The following is a 24,578-nucleotide window of genomic DNA, read 5'->3' on the forward strand; positions in this document are numbered from 1 at the left end:
TGAAACTATCAGGAAATGTTGAAGGAGACTTTGAAAGAAAAACCATACTGTGTGCATGCAGGTTGTCAAAAGAGCGTATCGGCAAAATCTCAGGAATAGCTGAGGTTGCTTAGTTGAAACTTTCAGGTCATGTTAAGGGGTATGTTGAAAATTGATCGAAGGGCACCCCCCCCCCCTTTCTTTCCTTGTCAACACCGATTGAAATTTCGAGATTGTCATTTTGTTCAAAATAGTGAACAAGTCCAATAACTATGCCAGGGATGATATTACCCCCAATGCTCATGGAACAAGGGTTATACGTTATGCGACTTGTCCACTGTTTACATATAGCATTTATTATCGGGAAAGGGATGAAAGATTATTCCTGGGTGTGTCTGAAAAGACTAAGGGTATTAAGGTGAAACTTCTAGGATACATTGAATGGGATGTAGAACTATAATAATAAAAACTATTTGCTTCCAGTTTATGAAAGGGCGTATGTGTATTATCTTGTAAACAGCTAAAGTCATTAGATTGAAATTGTCAGGGCCACTACTACGACTGAAACTGTGACCACTTTTGACTACTTGCAACAGTGACTACTTTTGACTATTTGTGACTACCTTTAACTGCTACTACGATTGACTACTCGCGACGGGGATTGTGACTATAGCTACATCTGGCTAATTGTGACTGTGACTGCTTACGAATGCGACTACGTGCGATTGTGACTGTGACTACCTGTGGCTACCTGTGACTACGCTTGCAACCACTTGTACCTGCAACTACTTGCGACTGGGACTAGTTTTTACTGCGATTGCGACTACTTTTGGCTCCGACTGTGACTACTTGGGAAAAATTGCGACTCTTTCAGTGACAACTTCTCACAGCGACTATGACTACTTGTGTCTTTGACTATTTGTGACTGCCAGTACTTACGATTGCTACTACTGCTTCTCTGGTCGTAATTATGATGCTACTGCCATTACTACTACTTCTGCTGCTACGTTTGAATTAGAACAAAAGTGTATTCATGTTATCAAAAGAGCTTAACTACAATATTGCAGGAACTGCTAAGGGTGTTTATTTGAAAATTTCTGAGAATTTTGAAGAAAGTGTTGAACCAATCAAAAGACACTTTGTGCATCCAGGTTTAGTAAAACCTTTTTGCATTTTAGTAAAATGTAATATTATTTTAGTAATATTTTTGATAGAAGAAACAACACAATTAACTTGTCACCTTTGAAATACTTGATGGATTCTGTGGAGTATACATTTAGCTGGAAGTCCCGGAGAGAATCATGCACCGAATGAATGGAAAAACAAAATTTTTAGCTTAGGAGGATATTACTCAAAGGAGGTGGAACACAGAGATATAGATGTCTACTGCTTAGAAACAGACACTTTTCGCTGGTCAGTGTTGACTATAAAAAGCATTAGATTGAAGGAAGAAGTGTACCATGTTACAGGTTCGGTTATGCAGTCAGAAGATACAAGAACAACGCTATACTCTGGGAAGGAAAAGCTTTTCCATACGCTCGGGACGAAGTTGCAGCTTTCAACACATTATATCACTTTGATTTAGAAAATAGCACTTGGGATATACCAACTACACACGGCTACAGGCCTTCATGTAGGGTCGGTTACAAACCCACTCTTGTTGGCGATACGATGTATATTTTTGGTGGTTACGATGATGAAGAAGATGATTACTCAGCAGTTATATGTTCCCTCCACATACCAAGTATGACTTGGAGAACTGTAATCACGAGAGGCACTTCTGTCGGGAGAGAATTTCATTCAGCTACGGGTAATGGCCATTGTATATATTTCTTTGCAGAGAAAATCGAATATAGTGATTTTGGAGACTTCAATAACGCGATGTATGTATTTGACAGAAAGAAGTCCCAGTGGTATAAACCATTAGTGGAAAATTCCTCCGTCTCTCCTATTGGAAGGTGAAGTCATTTGGCCTTTTTGTACAGAGACCAGATATTCGTTCTTGGTGGATATAATCGTTCGATTTAATCATTATTTAAACGATTTATGGGCCTTTTGTCTGAAAGAAAATAGATGGGATGAAATGAATTGCTGTGGTAAACCAATCTCGATGCAACAAAGGCACACAACGTGTATTGTTCAAAATAGAGCCGTTACTTTTGATCAAACTTCTCCTATTGGTGAAGGTTTGCGTGGAAGACCAATTCACCGTGATGATTTAATCAATCTTGATTTCGCACCTTCACTTCAAACGCTATGTCTTTTGAGCGTGAAAAATTTTCCTCTTGTAGTTCTTGATAGTTCGCCTAAAACAATTTGATGTCAGCTTCACTGTATTACTGTTTCGAATAGAATCTCCAGAGTTAGCCAGGCAATTATGGCACCATACCCATGGCCTTAGAGCCTCTAATCAAAATATGTATTTAGTACACTGGGAGAGTCCCAACACTGAGCCACAATCTACTCTAAAAAAATGAAAATATGGTGCCTATAACAGAAACCGTTAAATTCGTAGATGCGCTGGTAAGATCACTATTACAAGCTCATGACTAATTTTCAGAAAATTCACGGGTATGTCCGTTGACTTTGGGTCATTTTATTTGTTTGTTCGGAGTGATAACTAAATCTTGCTAATTATTATAGGAAACTTGCCGTTGATGCCATTGAAAATATTGAAGCTACAGATCCACCATTATTCCTGAGATTTTTAAACTTATTGATGAATGATGCCATTTACTTATTAGACGAGGCTTTGTCCTACATGTCTCAAATTAGGGAGCAGCAAGCAGAGCGGTAAGTTTTAATTTTAAGGGCTATAGAAAGACTGCTCATAAAAAAATGTTGCGATTTAACAAATAAACTCGCTCTCCCTCTGTACGTTTCCCCCTTCCATTCTTTTTTTTTTAATGAGTGCCACTGGGGTAAATGACTTATTACACGAGGTTTTGTCCTACATGTCTCAAATTAGGGAGCAGCAAGCAGAGCGGTGAGTTTTAATATTAAGGGCTACAGAGGGGCTGCTTGTAAAAAAAAAACCTTGTGATCAACAACTTTTGTTCTTTTTCCGACTTAAAGTTTCAAAGAGAGAAGCGATCAATTAGGATTTAATTTTTCGTTATTTTTATTGGCTTAGAATTCCACACTAACAAAGGAAAAGGAACCATGTTTTGAAAGGGTTGTGGTCTTTGGCTTCCCTTTCTGACAAACACTTAAGGAATAATTTGATTGGCTTACGGAAATACATTACAGACGTAAATCAATGAAAATAAACTACACTTTTAACCACGGAACTATAAGAAAATAATCTCTATTTTTTCTATTTGCGATTTTATTTTGCATTGCATTTAATGGTCAATCTTTTTATTTATTTATTTGTTTTTATGTACTTGCCATGTGGAACTAAAGACTATTGGCAAAATGTGGAAAAAGTCTATGGTGGCCTTCCTAAGTTTAAAAGATGTTTTTCAAGAAACTTTTTTGCTGAGCTGACAGTCATAAAAATTTCCGCGAAACTATGTACCCTACCTAATGATATATATTTTGATGCTAGTCAAAATGTGTTCTTTTCGGGAACCCACCCTTTTGGGTTGAACGAAGGGCTGAACGTCAATAAACTCATCGGATTAGAGAATATAATAAAAGATTTTAAGAATATGAGAATTCGACGGGTAGGAACAAAGAGTCCCTCCTCTGGGGAGGAATAAATAGTGTTAGGCGAAGAAGGAACTTGTTTACCTGTTGTAGCTTCAGGTTGCTTTATGCTGCGATAAGTTGCTATGTTGTTCCAAATCGGGGGCGATACTCCAGGAAATCACTTGCTTATATTTATCGCTCAGTTTGCCAACCACACGTTATTTACCTCGCCTGTGTGGCTCATCTCCTTGCCGAAAGTGACATAGACAAAATTAATAAGTGCTATTTTAGATACGCAAAGTTTCTGTTGTTTATTCCCAAGCGGCAACGGAATTCCCGTCTTGAAAGATTTGGAATTATGAATCCAGTCAAAGAAAGGTCTAGAATCTGTGAGAAGTTTGTGATAGAAGTGATGCTAAATAGACGACGTTTTTCTCCTATAATAACTTAAGTGTTTCTTTTTATTGGTGTAATTAGTTTTTTACTTTTATTTTTCCTTGCTCCACTATAATATTTTGTAGGTGGTGGGTAAATAAATACATTATTATTAGTAGTAGTAATAATAATTGCGTAGCAGCGCAACAATAATGGTTTCACTTTTTTCCCTTAATCGGCGGTATGTTACTTGATAACGGCAAGAAATGGAAATTCGAAACATTTTGTTTAGCTTGGGGACTATGAAACAGAGAAACCTCTTTTAAAGTTTTCAAAATTTTCTGAGTAGGGTAGGGGCATCTAAATTACTGTCATCAGGACATCTAGGAGAAATGATCATCTGATCTCAGCAAAACTTTCTTTTAAGTAACTTAAATTCTTCTTATACTTCTTACTTGTTAATACTTCTTTAAAATTGATTCCAAATGTACGGATTGTTAGCGTCGCTAACACACCCCACTTCTCCTCCTATTAGCGCCGAATATATTTGTTTGCTGATTTTGTTTGACGGTGTTATTTCTTGTGCTTATGTCTCATTAACAGTTTGTTTATAATTGTGAATTAAACTAATCTAGAGAAAGCTCTTACTTTTGTGTATAGTGCATGACTATTTCTGGCCTCGTAAGGGAGGCTGGGGTACATTTTTGAGGGTAGCAGTTAGTATACTCGGAATCAGTGCTAGAAGGCAGATGAAGTGATATGTCTGTCTTTTAGTTAGCCAAGCAATCGAAAAAGCTTAATATTTATCCAAGACTTTAAAATGTTACGCCTGTTAAATTCTTTAAGGTTTGTCTATTTTCTCTATTTTCGAACTGCCACTAATTGTAGTCTTTATCCTTAATGTTAGAGGAGACGGCAGTTGGCCAGGTGTGCCAGTGTTCCAGCGATCAGAACGAGAGGCCACATTCCAGCACATAACAATGCTTGCTCGCTTCCACAATCACTTGGGATTGGCTACAATCAAAATGCTTTCTACATTGACGTCAGAGATTAAAGATATATTCTACACGTCTGTATTAGTCGATCGAATTGCCTCGATGTTGAACTATTTTTTGTTACACCTTGTTGGTCCGAAGAATCGAGAGTTTAAGGTAAATTGTTAAGAATTTTGAAGTTGGGAAACAGATGGGACTTTCTCTTTTGATACTTTCTCATTATTAATTCTAAAAATGATTTCCAAAAAAGGAGTTCTTCAAAGAAAAGTAAAAGAGTCGTATTAGAACTTAGGACTAGCAGATATGAGATCCTATAATAATTTAAACGTAAGATGACCAGAAATTACTATCAAAGAATAAATGAAACCCAAAACCAGCAGAAATTAAATCGGATCAAAACATAAAGATAATAACAGATATGATATAGATGGAAACAGAACTTTGGCTACTGGCCTGCTCCCGTAACTGTATAGCATCAAAAGTATATTATTTCATTTGCGTTTTATTGAAAACTGTGTTTTGAACACAGAAACTGTGTGGTTGATGTTTTCAAAACGTTGACGAAAAATAAAAAAATAAAATCATGATAAATTATCAAGATGACTGAAACGAACTAATGAAAATGTGCTATAATTATAAAAAAAAAGTTGAAATCTATTTTGTTGTCAGTAAAGCGCAAATGACCCGATAGACTATAGAAGATTTACAGTGAAGGTGGGGCAGCAGCTAAACTCTTGTTTTGCAGTAATTTCTGTTCGTTTTTAGGTTTGACTTGACCATTTATTTTAATTTCTACGTTAAGTTTGAATTATTATACGACTCTGATTCTGTTTGTTTTATGTTTTAATATGGCCCTTTACTTTTCTTTGAAATACTTATTTTTCGGAAAGTTTTTTTAATTAATTTCTGTCCATTTTTGATTGCTGAAGTTTTATTACTGTTTAATGTTATGAATATTGTTTTTCAGGTTTTGGGCTTAAGAATAAAAATATAGGATTGTATTCAATATAATTATCCCATAAATTTCGCTCAATTTGAAGTCAATCTTTGGAACGGTTTTTAAACTAAGATTCTGATTGTGAACAGTAATTTATTGATAACGTACTTGAAAGAATCCCCCTGTGATATTGTTCAAAGGATTACATATGAATAAAAATGAAATAAAAGAATAAAAATATATCAGAGGCATCATACAGTTCTTTTTATTTTTGAATCTAGACTCTTTATTTGTGACTTTGGCATGAGTGTTTGCTTGGTGTTTTGTGGAAAACATGTGATTTTGACAACTTGGATGAACATAACGTCTTTTGATTGAGTTCAGTATTCTCTGAAAGTTCAAATTTAATACCCTTGCCGTTCTTGAGATATTTCACATGTGTCCTTTTGACAACATGTATGCAAATAGGGTTCTTTAATTTATTGCAACATCCCCCTCACCCTTCCCTAAAAATTTTGACTTAATATCCTTACTGTTTCTGAGATACAATTCTCATCTTTTTGACAACCTGGATGCACCTTTTGTCTATTGATTGAGTTCAATATTCCACTCAACATTCTCTGAAAGTTCAAATCTTAATAACCTAGCCGTTTTTGAGATATTTCAAAGACCCCCTTGTGATACCCTGGATGTAAATATGCTAATGATCTTGTTGTATTTCAACAGTCCCTGAACATTTTGGCTTAATATCCTTACCATTCCTGTGGCATTACGCAAACCATTTTGACAACCTAGATGCGCAAAATTTCTTTTGATTTAGTTCAAAACCCTCTTCTTTGTTCCCTGAAAGTTTTAACTTAATATCGTTAGCCGTTCCTAAGATACTGCAGTCGTAGTTTTCGTATTATAGTATTTTAGTTCAAATGACTGTTTTAGGTCAAAGACTTTGAAAAGTACGAATTCAAGCCAGCTGAAATGGTTACCTGTATTTGCCGTATTTATGTCAACTTGGGAGAAAATGGCAATTTTTGCCTTGCCGTATCTGCAGATGGACGCAGCTATAGTTCTAGTCTATTTCAACAGGCTGGGAATGTTTTGAGTAAGCCTTTACTTATTTATTATGTTTGTTTTGTTTTGGGGAGTTAGGTTAAAGAATTATCCATATTTGTGTCCTATGCGTGGATGTAATGAGAATTTATAGCACTTGTATGTGCAATTCCAAGAAGTTGTAGTACCTGAGGGATGAAAGTTGTGGGATTGGAATGAGAGAGAAAGAATGGGTGGTGGTAATTCTGAAGAGTAATTGCCATATGGGTATAAGGGAAATGGGAAAGGACGTCCGTGTAGGGATGCACCGCGGACAAAATTTTTTGGAGAGTAGAGGATAGACACGAAAAGGCAAGAAGAGTTTGAAAATATTTGTATAATGGGTTGGACTATATCTTACTTGTATATACGTCGTATTGCTTAGGTTTTTGTCTTGCTGTCTGTTTTTGTAAACCTTGGTCTACGTGGTTCTAGTGCTGGAATACATATCGTCAGTTCATATGTTTTTTTTTGTTTTTTTTTGTTATGAGAACGTAAAAAACTTTTTTTTAAGCATCGATTATGTTCCTTGTAATCACAGGTTCTTTTATCAATGATTTTCCATGGCTAAATTTAAAGAATATTAGAAAATGGTAAGACTACAAACTCAACTCGGTGTCCGAGAAATGAAAAAAAAAGAATGAACACTGTCTTACGCTGCGTAGCAAAACTCTAAAGCTGACGGGACTCTGTTTATTATTATTATTCTTTTATTTTTTGTATGTTAAAGCAACGGGCAATAGCACCACTTGTGAAGCTTTTTTCATAAGTGTTTTCGCGTTTTTTTTTTTTTTTTTTTTTTTTTTTAATATTTCTCTTGACAACCTTTGACTGTATGTGCCACTATTCTTTTTATTTCCATTATAAACATGTTAAATCCCCGAATTCAGCGTCTAGTCAGTGTTCGGTTTTCTTTGACCGAATTACCAGGGTTGTGCAGATTGAAAAACGATCACTAATCTCACCCATTTTTGATTCTACGCCACAACGGAAACATCTGTGCCAGTTAGCTTTTTCAATCGCTTTAATTAACCAAGTCTAGTTTTTGAATGAGTCTGTTATGGTCTATAATCTTCTGAAACGACTATGTCCATGAAAAATATGGCTCATTATCAGAATGTCAGAAACCTTGACTAAAAATTTGGTCTACTTTAAGTTAAGGTTTTCACACGAATCGGGGCTTCGGTATTCAGGCCGGTGATCTTTGGGAACTGAAATCGGGGCAGTAGTTTGAAATTTGGATAGAAGCTTCATGCAATAATTCTTAAAAATGAAGGGGGAAGGGAAGGAAGTTTTTTTCCATTTTTGTAATGAATGTACAAAAACAATTTGTTTTGAAATCTAGGGAGAGAGGAGGGAATAATTGCGAGTGTTCCTCCTTCCAATTGGCGTAAGTAGTCCGAGTGGTGGGGCTTCTGAGAAAGTTTGTCCCACATTTTCTTCAGCTTGATCAACCTCGGATACTTTGTATCAGTTTTGGGGTCCCCTGGCCCTAATTATCAGATAAATGTCATTTTTGTTGTTTCTTGTGCTAAATTAAATTATTCCCATTTTTGTGAATTTTTGTTTCGCCCCCCCACCCTTTCTGTTTACTTCATAATCTTTGGCTTTCAATTTTACGTAATATTTTGGGTAATTTCTCACCGACTGGCTAATTAGCTTTGAGTAGAAACTGCGTAGTTAGGATGAGTCATCCCGAATAAAATGTATCTTTAAATGGCTAGACGTAGGTGAAATTCGAGTTGGGTGAAAGGGAGGATTAGTTCGTACATTTGGGATGCCGCTTGTCCTTACGTTGCGCCCTCCAATGGTTGGGATTGGTCGGTTCTCCCATGAGCTGTGCCTCGTTCTCGTTTTATTTTTGTCCTTTGAAAGCAAATTTGATTTCATCCCTTTTATGAGATCTGACTTGAAAAGAAGTAAGTTTGTTATTTCTACTTTTTACTTTTTTTTTTTGACTAGTCTAGAATTTGAGATAGGTTATTTGATTGACTAAAGTTTCAGTACGTTAAGATTGTCCTGTATTAGTTAAGATATCTTTCCTGAGGGAAAGTAGGAGTTTTAGAAGGTTAATTTTGGGGTTTGATGACTTGGATCCTTACAGCAGCACCTTGGGCCAAATAGTGTGGTACATACATACCACGGAAAGTACTCTTGTCGTATCCCTACTGGTTATCGCAAATCAGCAAGAGTAGAACTCGTAGAATCCGTTGCGCGTGTGAGTTGGTCGTGGCACCGTGGTGCAGAGGACTTAAACTAGTGGCTTCAGGACAGAATATTGGTGGCAGAATAGTCCACGAGAGATCTTGCCCGATCTCGACTTTGACACCATACCCTAGTACCATCAGTACGGGTATCGGTGTGATGTGCCACGTACACTGGCGGTACTTGGCACAAATACAGGTGGTGCTAGGAACAAATAATCTCTGATAAAGATTTCATTCTTTTGACTTCACATTTTTGACTCTTGGAGCTCGATGTTAGTACATCAACGTATATTTATTTTGTATTTTCTTCCATTTACATTAATGACTATGTTTTCCCAGCAAAAATGTATGGTTTTTTTGCAAGTAAGAAACTCATACTCTCATCTGTACTCATCATGTCTACTGATGTTTTATTTGTATTATTAATTGATTTCCTTGATTACAGAAATTAGCAACCAACATCTCCGATTTTACCCAAATTGAAATTTATTGGGTAACGAAATTAGCAAACTGTTTTCCCCACTTTAGACTTACAGAGGCTCAACCTGTGTACCGAAGCACCAACTTAAGTTAATGCTAGTTGGATTCACAATAAACTCTGAGTAAAAATAATTATTTCTACGTTTAAGACCCTCTCCCTTTGAACACTCTACGCAGAGCATGGATTGTGTTTGTGCACCTAAGAAAAAAAAACCGATGCACTTATTCCTACATCCCACTAGGTTTGATTGAGGTCCACTAACCTATTTTGTTAAAAGTTCTCATGACTAGCATCATTGACTATTTCCTTTTTTGGAATTGGAATCAGGACAGCTACGTACATTATAGTTTTTTCGTATAAAGAAGTGGTGTAATAAAAAAACACACAAAAAAACACAAGGAGTCATCATAAACTCAGGGTTGAAATAACTTACACGGGCTAATATGATTCCCAGTGAATCAAGACAAATGTTGCTGAAAAAAGGAAAAACATCGAAGTTGATCGACTAAAACAGAGGGAAAAGCAAAATCATTACTTTCATCTTTGAAATTGACCAATGTTTTATCAATATATATATATATATATATATATATATATATATATATATATATATATATATATATATATATATATATATATATAAGGATACAACTGATCCTGTACTGGGTAGTGGTGTCTACAGAATCCCGTGTTCATGTGGGATATTTTACATTGGTGGGACCCATCAAAAACTAGGTGAACGTTTACATGAACACAAAATTTCAATAGATAAGTCCCTGAGATTAAAAAATAAAAATGACAACTTTGATTCGGCATTGGCTTCGCATATTTTCGTAAATCCGACCCATCTGGTTCTTTTTGACGAGGCAACCTTAATATCAACTTTAAATGGCCAACCAGAAACTTTTAAAGAGGTAATTGAGATAAAAAAAAATACATGAACCAAAATTTTGCAATAAAGAGAGATACTGGAGATATTTCATTAAGCCCAATTTACGACAGTTAATTTTGAAGGACTCAATCAATATTTTCACCCGGTATAACTTAAAAGAACCTATTTGCATATCTAATGAAAACCGAAAGTGTAGACCAGCTGAAACTATTGCAAGGCAAAAGATTTTTGCTCAATCATCTTGGTAAATTCTTTTTCATTGATTCCTGCCTGGTTTTTATTTAGTGTCTGTTTTGTCTTTGTCGGGTAAACTTCGAAAAGTTAGATTTTCGTTTTTTTTCTTCTTCTTTTTTGATTGCCACTGAGGACGACGTGGCGGAGGTCCTTGTCGACATATTTGCTTATTTCTTCTTCTTCATGGTTTTCCACTGGCTGACAAAATCCTCGTTTTTTCACCTTTTTTTATTTTATTTTTCATTTTGTTATTTTCTTTCCTCTCTGAGTTTCATTTGTCTTAATATATATATATATATATATATATATATATATATATATATATATATATATATATATATATATATATATATATATATATATATATATATATATATATATATATATATATATATATACATATACATATATATATATATATATATATATATATATATATATATATATATATATATATATATACCCACACTCCTCCTCCATCCTAATCTATTCAAAGCCTCCCTCTTTACACCTTCCCAGGAATTTTCCATTTCCTTTAAATCTCTCTCCATGGCATTCTCCCACCCTAGACGAGGACGACCTGCTTTCCGTTTAGCCCTAGACAGTTGGCCGAAAAGGACAATCTTCGGCAATCGGTCATCCTTCAATCGCAGAACGTGCCCTAGCCATCTCAACCTTTCTTTCATTATAGCCCTGGAAAGAGGGGTTAAACCGCATTTTTCGTACAGCCTACTGTTTGAAATACGGTCAGTCAACGGGGTATCCAGAACAATCCGTAGGCAATTTCTCTGGAAAAGATGTAGTAAATCTTCATCCGGTTTTCGGAGCGCCCATGCTTCAAGCCATATTTGACCAGTGTCATCACTGTACCTTCCAATATTCTAATCTTGGTTTGCAGACTTATCTTCCTATTCTTCCAAACTTGTTTTAATTGCGAAAAAACACTCTTGGCCTTGGCTGTTCTATTTTTAACACCTTCAATGCCTCCACCCTCTTTGCTAACAATGCTACCAAGGTAAGTGAAGTTATCCACCTGATCATTCTTTTTGTTAGCCAATGTCACCTTTTCATCTTCACTTATTCCTAGCCTTAGTGATTTAGACTTCTTAACATTAATTTTCAAACCTATTCTAACACCCTGAATTCGTAAAGCCTCTAAAAGTTCATTCACTTTGCTCACACTTTCATCTAGGGTGCTTAAGTCATAAGTAAAATCTGAGTCCAGGGGAGTATTTTTTCACTATTTGATTCCATGGACTCCTATTGCCTTTCTTGTGCTCCTTAAGACAAAGTCCATCAAAATGATCCATATAAAGCGGGATAGAATACAACCATGCTTAAATCCTGATTTAATATAAAACCAGCTGTTAACCCTATTTCCCACCTTAAACGCAGCAGTGCTATGAAACAGTTCATGGTAACGAACTGTAAGTAAGGAGTGACCCGGGTCAATAGTAACCGAAACTCTTAAAAATGGAATCATCATACCAATAGATACATCAAAAGAATCCGTTTTTATGCTGATTTCAAATATATAGTTACATCAAGTTTAGTCTTGATGATAAGTTTCATCAAGTTTACCCATCAAAAGTTACGCGCCTGAGAAAATTTGCCTTATTTTCGAAGAAGGGAGAAACATCCCCTAAAAGTCACAGAACCTTAATGAATATCACATCATCAGATTTAGCATATCAGAGAACCCTAATGTAGAGGTATCAAGGTCCTATTTGCAAAAATGTGGAATTTTGTATTTTTTGCCAGAAGAAAGATCATGGATGCGTGCTTATTTGTTTTTTGTTGTTTTTTCCCCAGGGGTGATCGTATCGACCCAGTGGTCCTAGAATATCGCAGGATGGCTCATTTTAACGAAAATTAAAAGTTCTAGTGCCTTTTTTAAGCGACAAAAAAATTGAGGGCAACTAGGCCCCCTCCAACGCTCATGTTTTCCCCAAAGTCACCCGATCAAAATTTTGGGATAGTCATTTTGTTCTGCATGGTCGAAACGTATAATAAATATGTCTTTGATGATGAGTTTTTGTGATGTCACTCCATTGCTACTCCTCCTCCTGCTAGAAGACATTCCTGTTATTGATTGTGAGTCAGTTTCCTTTTGGAAGTGAGACGGACAACATCGGAGAAATGTTCTACACATGTTCACTATGTTTATATACATCGGGCTGCTGGTCATAATATGAGAACTGTACTATAGTTGATGGCTATAATGAAAGGTGTAGATTATGCAATCCGTTTAAGTTGCATTGAGGATACGCTGTACAAATTAAGGATTGTAATTCCTGTCTTGACGAGACTTTTGGCTCTTATCCTAAAAGATATCTATGCTCCAATTGTCATTTTGATAAGTGTGATCAATGGGGAAATACTTACCCTGGCATGATTGGAAAACCTTTTGGGAAGAAAAATTTAGAGCACGTTTCAATTGTAAAAAATGAAGAGAGTATGGTTTCTACTTCATCGTTGTGAGGACAATGGTAGTAATGATTATAAACCTACTGATTTTTATTTGGCTGTTAGAGAAAGTGATTCTTCATATGAGAATATTGTGTGCGACATTACTTCAAACAGTCAGATAAAAACATGGGAATTTTATAATCTGAATCATAAATAGTATCATTGACTTCACAAAGAGATTTAATAAAAATGAAGTTACATTATATCGTGGAAAAGTTGACCCTGACTTTGCACGCCAGGATGACTACAAGTTAATTCCTAATAATAAGCCACCACTAATCGTTATCGACGACGACGACCTAAAAGACGATGAAGAAGAAGAAGAAGAAATCTAAACACGGAAGACAGTAAAATTTTATAGTACATACATATTTTATTAATAAACAAAGTTACATACATTATTAAAACACTTTATTCTTAGGGCACTGAAATCAATATTATACAGGTCTGATAGAATATTCTCTACTAGAAAGTCGTTCAAATGAGGATTGTCTACATAAACTTTGATAAACTCACTGTAAGTATAGTCACGACATTGAAAAATAAAATATTTTAATGCATGAAAACCACAACTTTTGGTTGACAAATTTTGTACTCGCATCCGATTTTGAATAATTTTTTCCCACTTCTTTCAATGAATTTTTTATGTGAGTTGTGTAGAATGTATATGGTAGACCAAGGGGATCAAAAAATTCTATATTACTTTCTGTTTGAAAGATGCATAGCCAATGCCCCATCTGCAAAATCGATGGACCACTATTAAAAAAGATAATGGTATTGTTAGCAGTATTAACATATTCAAGGAAATATCAAGGTATGCGATAAGATTTGTATTTGGATATATATTGATCCATGTTAAATACATCGAATATTTGATTGGTGTTCATGGTGCCAAGTCTTATAGAACACTACCGTCGGGGGTAGTTTCCCAATAGGTTTCAAATTAATCGAGTGAGATTAATGCTACACTCTCCCTCAATGGTTTTTCAAAGGTACACTCTAAACGCACAGTACCCGTTCGGACAATACTCTTATCTTGAGTACCTGACAAGTCCAAAATAATGATACCATGACTTTTTGCGAACATTTTATCGGTTATACCATTTTCATATAGTTGAGAATCTCGATTCAGGGATTGCATTGTTAATTCAAGCAGTTCAAATTCATATGGAGAGCTTGTCCACGATCCTATAACACTGGCACTTTATACAAAAGCCAAAGCTAGTTTCGAAGGAATTTCACCATTGATAAATGAAGAATCGGTGTAGGTACTTGAACCACTGGCAATATGATGTTGATTGGTGATTGTGTGAGGAACGAGTAGTTTGATATTATTCCCAGATGCTCTTAGTTTTTCAATTGCCAAAGCAACAGAACTCATAACCTGTTGTTTCCGTACATGAAGTATTTCCGAGGTGAGATTGACATTTGTATCGGGTGATGCATCAAGTGTTTTTCCCAGCATGAAATTAGATGGAGCGAGCTGTAACTTTTTGTCAATTTTAATATTGGGGGACATCCAAAATATATTAAATATTTCATGATTGAGTCTACCAACTAAATGATACTCCTTGCTTACTGCCCAAGTGAGTTCACCATCAGTATCAGCATTTGATCTATAGTCATAGCCGATCGCCAAACCTCTCAATTTCTTATAGGACTTTGGAGTCATTAGCATAAATTGTGTGTAGCTTGCATAGTTTGATAGCTTGTTGCTAGTGCTCACCAATGTTCCATTTATGTAGACAGATATTTGTTTAAACAGATTTTGTACCATTTCATGCGTACCATTTTCACTGAATAATCCATCGGTAGCAGTGGGAGCTAGATTGTCAGACTTTTTCCTTACCACAGCTTTTAAATCAATAAATGTGGATGATAAATCTATGAAGTAGCCTTCAATTGAATAAATTTATAAATGTATGTTTTCAGAGAGCGGTTCTTGTGCGTAGAGTTGTTCATAGTAGCCATTTTTTACACTGACATCTACACTTTCTGCATTGAAAAGATTTAGAGATGTGGTGACCCTGGGATGAGATGCCTTGTGGGGTAGATATGCCATTTCAGTCTAGGAAAAGAAACCGTTTTTCGATCTAACAGTTTCTATTGTTAGTTTCTTTTTCTTATTCTTCTTCTTTGACAAAAGTGGTGTCTTCCGCTTCTGACCTGAGTATAGACTGATGAGTGATGAGGTGTTTCTCGACCTTTTTAAACCTTTTCCACTTTGTTGTGATTTCAATCGCTCGCCAAAGGATCGTGCGCTGGACCTGAAATTTTGTGAAACCCTTTTTTTTAAATCAATGCCAGCCCCCCAAGCGTGTATTGTAGTAGATGCAAAATCCGCGGCAACCGGAGCAATACATTTTTTAGCCAAGGGTATTGAAGAGCGAAACAGCTTAGCAAACCAACTGCCAAGACCATAGCCCGACATTGCCGAACGGTTTTTATAATAGTCCATCCCATGACCCAATTGTCGTGGTTGGAGAGTATTAACGTAGCAATCAATATTGGGACAAACAAATGTATTTTTTCTATAAGCCATCTCGTTGTTGAGTGGGTCGAAAATGACATGTTCTTACAGTCAAACCTTTTGTTATTGCTAGAGAATAACTTAATTCACTTCTTAATTTTAATTGACAGGGTTCCAAAAACGAAGTGTTTACAGGAACATACTGAAGATGCTTTATATTATAGAGCCGAATATGTTCATGTGTGGTTTCTCTTTCAAGAACACATAGGAGGGGAACATTTTAATTACCGACTCTTGATGTTTCGACAAAGAAAACATATAGAAATATGCAAGATTCCGAGGCGAAACTGGGTGGATAATCAGCAAGAATAACACTATTCATCCCACTGAGAGTTCGAGCTTTTTTTTTACCAGTGATCGTATTCTGTTTAAAAGCAACAACATCTCTCAGATTATCATTGAGATGGATCATTTCGTTGTCAACGGGTAAATTAGTGTAAATCTTGCTGTGTTCCATTGAATAATTAGATTGGAATGTACCTTTCTTACAAACAGAGATTTTTCTATTGATTATACGACACAAATGAGTCATACTACCAAATTCTTATTATTTTAGTGTGACATGGGGATATTCACTAGATTTAAGTGCTTCTATCTATTCATACTCAACAAAGAGTGACCAATCGAATGGTATAACTTTTATCTCATACGTATGATCTTTTATCAGGATATCATATGCATTTTTGAGAATACAATCGACAAGAGCAACTTTATACTTTTTATCGTCGAATTTGATAGTGGGGGAGAGTTTTGTCAAAAAATCAATTATTTTATACAAATCATTGTAGAGAGGGTCGGAGACGTTGGACATAAACGTTACATAGAAATTATTGGGCATTTTGTACGTCCTCGGTGGATATCCATGAATCAAAATCAGGGTTGTATCCTAGCAAACGAACAAGCAACTGTCTCTTGCCCATGCGAGTAAGAGTCTTATTTCCAATCTGATAGATTCCTGTATTTTTAACTCTTTGTAATTTATATTCATAAAAACCGCTAAGAATCTCATCATCTTTCATGTCACATAAACGATACGTTATGGGTATAGTGTCTAAGAGTCTGGAGATTTTAAAAGGTTCAGTTGACCATAAGTAGTTACTCTTTTCAAAAATATTAGTATTTCGATTTATTCGAACAGTGTCACCAACGTTGAATTTCTTCTTTTTCTTCTCACCAGCACCACCATTGCAATATTGTTTAAGAAAGGGTCAAGTGTATTGGCGCCATTATCTCGAGGAAATTCCATTGGTGTTGAGTTGGACAGGGATTGATAAGGATGTTGATTATAAATCAACATGATTTTATCCAACTCATGAATAAAAGCAGCAGTATTCCTCAATGTGCACGTGTATTGTAGTGGATGCAAAATCTGTGGCAACTGGACTGATACATTTTTTAGCCAGGAATAGTGAAGATTGAAACAGCCTAGCAAACTAAATACCATGACCATCGCCTCACATTACCGACAGGTTTTTACAGTAGCCCATCCTGTGAGCCAATTGCCTTGATAAGAGGGTATTAATAAAGCAATCAATATCGGGACAAACAAATGTATTTTTTCTATAAGCCATCTCGTTGTTGACTGGGTCAAAAATGACATGTTCTTACAGTCAAACCTTTTGTTATTGATAGAGAATAACTTAATTCACTTCTTAATGTTAACTGACAGAGTTCTAAATACGAAGTGTTTACAGAAACATACTGAAGATGCTTTATATTACAGTCATGAACATGTTCATGGGTGGTTTTTCGTTCTAGAACACGTAGAAGGGGAACATTTGATTACCAACTCTCGATGTTTCAACAAAGGAAGTATAAAGAAATGTAAAAGAATCCGAGGTCAAACCGGGTGGATAGTCTGCGAAAACAACACGATTCGTCCTAATGACATTTACAGCGTTTTTTTTTACCAGTGATCGTATTCTGTTTAAAGGCAAGAACATCTCTCAGATTATCATTGAGATTGATCATTTCGTTGTCAACGGGTAAATTAATGTAAATCTTGCTGTGTTCCATTGAATAATTAGATTGGAATGTTCCTTTCTTACAAACAGAGATTTTTCTATTGATTATACGACACAAATGAGTCATACTACCAAATTCTTTTTATTTCAGTGTGACATGGGGATATTCACTAGATTTAAGCGCTTCTACCCATTCATAGTCGACAAAGAGTGACCAATCGAATGGTATAACTTTTATCTCATACGTATGATGTATTCTCAGAATATCATATGTATTTATGAGAATACAATCGACAAGAGCAAATTCATACTTTCTATCGTCGAATTTGATGGGGGGGGGGAGAGTTTTGTCAAAAAATCACTTATTTTATTCAAATCATTGTAGAGAGGGTCGGAGACGTTGGACATAAACGTTACATGGAAATTATTGGGCATTATGTACGTCCTCGGTGGATATCCATGAATCAAAATCAGGGTTGTATCCTAGCAAACGAACAAGCAACTGTCTCTTGCCCCTGCGAGTAAGAGTCTTATTTCCAATCTGATAGATTCCAGATATATTTTCAATAGATGATAGATGATAGATATATTTTCAATCTGATAGATTCCAGTATTTTTAACTCTTTGTAATTTATATTCATTAAAACCGCTAAGAATCTCATCATCTTTCATGTCACATAGACGATACGTTATGGATGTAGTGTCTAAGAGTTTCGAGATTTTAAAAGGCTCTGTGGACCATATGTAGTTACCCTTTTCAAAAACATTAGTAGTTCGATTTATACGAACAGTGTCACCAACGTTGAATTTCCTTCTTTTTCTTCTCACCACCACCACCATAGCAATATTGTTTAAGAAAGGGTCAAGTGTATTGGCGCCATTATCTCGAGGAAATTCCATTGGTGTTGAGTTGGACAGGGATTGATAAGGACGTTGATTATAAATCAACATGATTTTATCCAACTCATGAATAAGAGCAGCAGTATTTTTCAACGTACAATATTTTGAAATTAAAAGTTGAATAGTTCTTATCAATCGTTCAGCCAGTACTGCCTTTATTGAATTATGACTACGATAGAGCATTGTATTGTATTTCCATAAAACCTTCTTTACATGAGCATTAACAAATGCACTACCCCGATCCGTTTGAATCTTCTTATGGCAATCCTGTTCAAGGATGATTTCAAGAGCTTTAGCAAATCCATCACCTCTCTTTGACCGCAGTGGAATGGCATATGCATAGCGACTAAAAACACTAATTGCAAGTAGAATGTATTTGTATGGCTCATTGTGGCGCCGTTGAATCTCGTTTAGAGTTAAAAGATCTGCTTGTAATATTTGCAATGGGAAAAAGGCTTTAGTTTTTCGATAGTGACTACCACTAACTCTACGATTACGATGTAGAGTGTAACTTGATTTATCCTGTAAATACTCTGCCGTCAGCTTCTTTTCAAGTCCAGTGACTTGAGAATGTGTAGTGGGTGAACTTAAACTTCCAACTTCACCAATATTCTCATAAATATGTTTCAATGCTTCAACCATTTTGAACGTAAACACGTAGTTAAGTGTCCACTGCCCATTTCCGTACTAACAGATGATGGCGAGGGGGATACAGTGATATTAAGACGTCTTTGCTTGAGTCCCCCATCACTCTTGTCAAATCAGTATTTTCAAAACATGTTTATTGCCAATAAGACCTTTGGGAAAGTTTGATAACTTTAAAAATCTATGCAAATGACAATCAAATGATAATAATCTTTTACGATTTGTGACCGAATCTGATGATAAATCAAGTAGAATGTAGATCTTGCCATGGATTATAACTTGATTCCCACGACCATTAGCATCAATTTGAATATGATCACTTTCAGTGAGAAAAGTCAAGAGTCTTTTACACTGCTCACGATAGGAATGTGGCATTAGATCTGCAACACTTGTCAAAACTTTAGACACATCTTCTTCTACTTTTGGTGTTGTTGTTGTTGTTGTTGATGGTGGTGTGGGGATCATTTCCTTTTTGTGATCAACGACATTTACATTGAGTGGTCTCTCACGATAGGGTTTATGTTTGTCGACTCGGCGAAGTGCATGTTGAAGCGAAAATAAATTTTTGATCGTCGGCAATTGTCTCATTGTTAATAAATTTTTTGAGATTGTCCTCGAAACACTCCTTTGGCGAAAGGGCGAGTTCAATTGGAGTCAATTTATAGGGTTTGGCCATCTAGAGAAAACTGTTTACAAGTCCTGCAATGATTGGCAGTAAAAGTGTAAAGAACTTACCACCTGCTTGAAGAAGTCGTTTCCTTTTAAAATCGTTTCTTTTATTTTTGCTTGCTGCTGCTAGGGCACGTACAAGTGAACGATGTTGCTTTGTCTGTTGCTTAACACCTTCTGGCAGTTGGAAATTGCCTTCAGTTAAATTTAAACAAAGTTCTGATGTGAGATTAATTAATTCTCTGTTGACATCATGTTTGATCATAGCCTTCCTAAGTCGTGGTTTTGAATTACCTAGGACGGTTAATAAATATCGATGGTCATGTAGTTTCTTCAGTGTCGTGATTGCAACTAACGACCTTTTTTACTGTTCACCGGCAGATATACAGTAATTTCAGTGGCAGAAGTAACACGTAAATCCTCGGGTGTGTTCTGATTCAGGTCCAGTAGAATATTACCATAGGGTTTATTGGTACCCTGAGCGTAGACCGAGAGTAGAAATTTCGGTTCACCTGGATACACTTGTCTGTTTACAGTTATGAGGGAACTGGAATCATGAACAACCCTGTAGATGATAAAGTAGGTTCATTTCAAACCAAATGTTCTCATACACTTGCTCTGCTGAAAGAGATTGTGTAGAAATGGGGTTACGGAAATCCGTTGATGATGAGATTGGACAGTGAACAATTGTATCATCTCCTGAGACCATTCTTCAACGTATTCAGCTAAATCATCAATAATCTACCAAGAGTTTGGTTCAATACTATCGAAAATGTCAAGTCCGTGTATGAATTTCGTGTCTGGGGCAATAATGTTATGTGGATTTTGTAAAAAAAAAATTTGTAACTATTTTGAATTATTTTTGTTAAAAGTGTCGTTTTGCCAGACGTTGACGGTGCGCAAAGACACGATCTAAATGGAGTTTTAAGTTGATACATAGCCCCTTGCAATGTCAAAATACAACTGACTGTTGATTGCATCGGTCCCTTGAATGAATAATAATAATATTTCCCTAATATGGTTTGAGAACAATAAATTTTTAAAGATAACACATGTTTTTTATTATGTGTGTGTTTTTATTGTGTGTATATATGTATATATGTATATGTGTGTGTGTGTGTGTGTGTATGTGTGTGTGTGTATGTGTGTGTGTGTATGTGTGTGTGTGTGTGTGTGTGTGTGTGTGTGTGTGTGTTTGTATGTTTGTGTGTGTTTATGTGTGTTTGTATGTGTATTTATATATTTGTATATATGTGTATATATGTGTGTGTATGTGTATGTGTATATGTCTGTATATGTATATATGTGTGTGTATGTGTGTGTGTTTATGTGTGTGTGTATGTGTGTGTGTGTGTGTATGTATGTGTGTGTGTATGTATGTGTATGTGTGTGTATGTATATGTGTGTGTTTGTGTGTATGTATATGTGTGTGTGTATGTATATGTGTGTGTGTATGTATATTTGTGTGTGTATGTGTGTGCGTGTATGTTTGTGTGTGTATCTGTGTTTTTGTGCATATTTGTGTGTGTATGTGTCTGCGTGTATGTATGTGTGTATCTGTGTTTTTGTGCATATTTGTTGGTGTGTATGTGTGTTTGCGTGTGTGTATGTATGTGCATGTACGTGTGTGTGTGTGTGTTTGTGTATGTGTGTGTGTGTTTGTTTTTGTATATATGTGTGTGTATGTGTGTGTATGTGTATGTGTATGTTTTTGTATGTGTGTATGTTTATGTGTGTATGTGTGTGTGTGTGTGTGTATGTGTTTGTGTATATGTGTGTATGTATGTGTGTATGTGTATGTGTATGTATGTTTGTGCGTGTGTATGTGTGTGCGTGTGTTCACTGGTTTTTCTTTTTTTTAAATAACACTCACACTGACTCAGACAACACGCACACTTATAAGAAAGAGAAAATTCAATTTTTCTTACGTAATCATAGAGAGTTGACCGATTCCCGGGGACCATCGGGTTGACGGGTGTTAGCTTGCATGGGTGGCGCAGCAGCTTGCATGGTGGGCCTGGCAGCTTGATAGGGGCAGATGGCTGGTGTACTGCGTGTCTGAAAGAACCGGCACCTGGAGGGGGGACAATTGGGGACCCCTGGAAGTGGGGGGCCTGGAGGGGGACTTGGGGCCCGGGAGTGGTCACTTGGTGTTCTCTCATGTTCATTACGATACTATGCCCTTTTCTAGTTCATAACCTGAAAAAAAAAATTTAATGGTGGTATGGACACTGTCACACTCATAATACACATTCTACTATTATTCATGTTGGCTTGGGTTCAATAATGACTCATGGGCTGAATACAAAAGATTATGAATAAATGCTAGGACGAGAAACTTTTTAAGAAACTAATGATTATATATAATGTCCAAACCCATGAAATACAGTAAATTCTCTTTTTAAACCACCCCCTATGAATGGACTCGGTTCAAAATATTCCACGGACTGAATCCAGCAGCTCAATAGCAGTGTAAGATGATTTTAAAACTAAACAATTCGTTAACTATAGTTGACTGTAAATTCCATTTGATAAACTGAATTAGAAATAGTCCCACCACCCACTAAGAATACGATGAAAAATATATCGCTTACTTCTTGCTTATAGCATTCATCATCACAATTCCTTTTGCTAGAATCCACGTTAATAGATCAAATTCAATTTATCTGCTGAATAAAAGCGATGGTGTCCGTTCTTTTATAACGAAACATTTGCTTAAGATAACGCAATGGCCGTCGTCGGAAATCATTGGCATTGCTACAGAAACATTCTAATCGGAGAACTCGAGATATGTCTGTTGTATGGATGGTTATGTGTGTTGCTGTATGGATGGTTTTGTGTGTTGTTATATGGATGGTTATGGGTGTTGTTGTATGGAGGGTTATGTGTTTTGTTGTATGGATAGTTATGTGTGTGGTTGTATTGATGGTTATGCCTCGTTGTGTGGTGGGAGGCCAGGCCCGCAGAACTGTGTACAGGGATCCAGGGGGGACAGGCCCGCAGAAGTCATTAACACAATACTACTATTCTCTCTGTCACCGTTGAAAATTCAATTGCAAATTGTATATTTAGGAAAAATTGGAGAGCACAATTTGCTCACAGAACTTGATCAGGTTGCCACGCATATCAAGCAGGCTTCAGAGCAGCTGAAAACAGATGACGAAATTGTGACTTTAGCCCCAGATGAATATCTGGATCCAATTATGTCAACGTTGATGTTGGACCCTGTCATGTTGCCGTCTTCTAAGAATGTTGTTGACAAATCAACTATTGCTAGGTAAGGTGTTTTCTTTGTACTTTGATGAGATCGAGGAGGTTTCGCTGCCCAATTGAGAAAAGACGCAGAACAGGGGACCATTTGAAGCAGGAAAAAGGTGATAAAATTTAGGGGACGAGGGGGTCGTCAACATCTTTGCTATTGTGAAATATATTGAAAATATATAAAATGGGTTTTCTCGCAATTGTTTTTTCTGTTCTCTCTACTATTTTTTTTTCTTTCTTGTTTCTTTTAAGTGTCATTTTCCCGAATCTGAAAAGGCTACTCTTTCCCGAGCCCTTATGCTACCCTCCACTCCACAAGTGAAGCTACTAGCGGAGGTTCACAGACAACCTAAGAAGAATGCTCTTTGTTATCTAAATAACTGTCCGAGCCGAATGTTTGGCTCTGAGATCTTGACTTTCTAACATTGAGAGTTAAAAAATCATGGTAAACAGAGGAGGGGAGGGGGTCTGTTCACGGTGCACGGCTTCTCAAATTTCATGTGTTATTTATTGTTTCAAACGGAAGGGCTAGTAAACAATTCTCTTTCTATCTAAATTCGGTATATTTTTTTAATTTAAGCGGTACTCTGTTATTTTTAACCGAAAGATAACCTGGTGAAGGATTACCCTTCGCAAATGAAGCATATAATTTTAGTTTGAGAAGGATGTGGTTAGCCTTTATTCTAACAAGAAGTTCATTTATTGAATAGCACTCAACTCAAACTGACGTCAAGAACTAGATAAGATTTATTAGATTTATTCATAATCTAGTATAAGATACGTACAATAATACACTGTGTTATTCCCCCCAAAGGCTCCTTGGCCAGTAAATTAGCAGGAACATATGCGGATGACAGTCTCAAAAAACGAATGCCTATTATTTACTAAGATAAAAGAAAAGAAAAGGAAAAAACATAATACATGTATTGAGTAGATATATAGATAGACATATAAGGTTTATTTAAACAGCCTTAAAGTATAACATATATGTTTTCTTTATATAATATTCCCAAATCAAAAAGGTGGTGATGATATGAACTAGTTATAACTTAACAAATAGAGCACTATTGTAAAAATAATTAATTTATTTCTTAAATACCTTTAAAAGTGTCCAAATACATTGGTCGCTCGTTGCTTAAATATCTTTTTGAATTTAATTCAGTACTATTTAACTTACATGGGCTAATGATCCATCTTACAATAAAAAGAACCTTTCGTTGTTTGTTTAATTATTTGTTATATCCATTTTCTAGTGGAAAGACTGCTTTTTAATTCCTCCTTCTACTACTTTCTACCTCTTTTCTACTACCTATCTGTTTTA

The 24,578-nt window shown here is 36.0% G+C and overlaps 1 protein-coding gene and 1 pseudogene across 1 annotated transcript in view; both read left to right on the top strand.

Annotated features, from left to right (window-relative positions):
- The window catches only part of Ube4A (Ubiquitination factor E4A), a 109,675-nt gene that overhangs the window by 78,844 nt on the left and 6,253 nt on the right, over positions 1 to 24,578 (top strand). The window contains exons 8-11 of the mRNA XM_089086257.1: positions 2,623 to 2,772; positions 4,895 to 5,138; positions 6,856 to 7,018; positions 23,069 to 23,273. Coding sequence (XP_088942383.1) covers positions 2,623 to 2,772; positions 4,895 to 5,138; positions 6,856 to 7,018; positions 23,069 to 23,273 — 762 coding nt within the window. The remainder of the gene's footprint in view (positions 1 to 2,622; positions 2,773 to 4,894; positions 5,139 to 6,855; positions 7,019 to 23,068; positions 23,274 to 24,578) is intronic.
- Positions 1,244 to 2,380, top strand: LOC148954375 (kelch domain-containing protein 3-like; annotated as a pseudogene).

The sequence above is a fragment of the Artemia sp. Qi Xiang Cuo genome, chromosome 3 (assembly GCF_049724085.1).
Source record: "Artemia sp. Qi Xiang Cuo chromosome 3, ASM4972408v1, whole genome shotgun sequence".
Classification (NCBI taxonomy): domain Eukaryota; kingdom Metazoa; phylum Arthropoda; class Branchiopoda; order Anostraca; family Artemiidae; genus Artemia; species Artemia sp. Qi Xiang Cuo.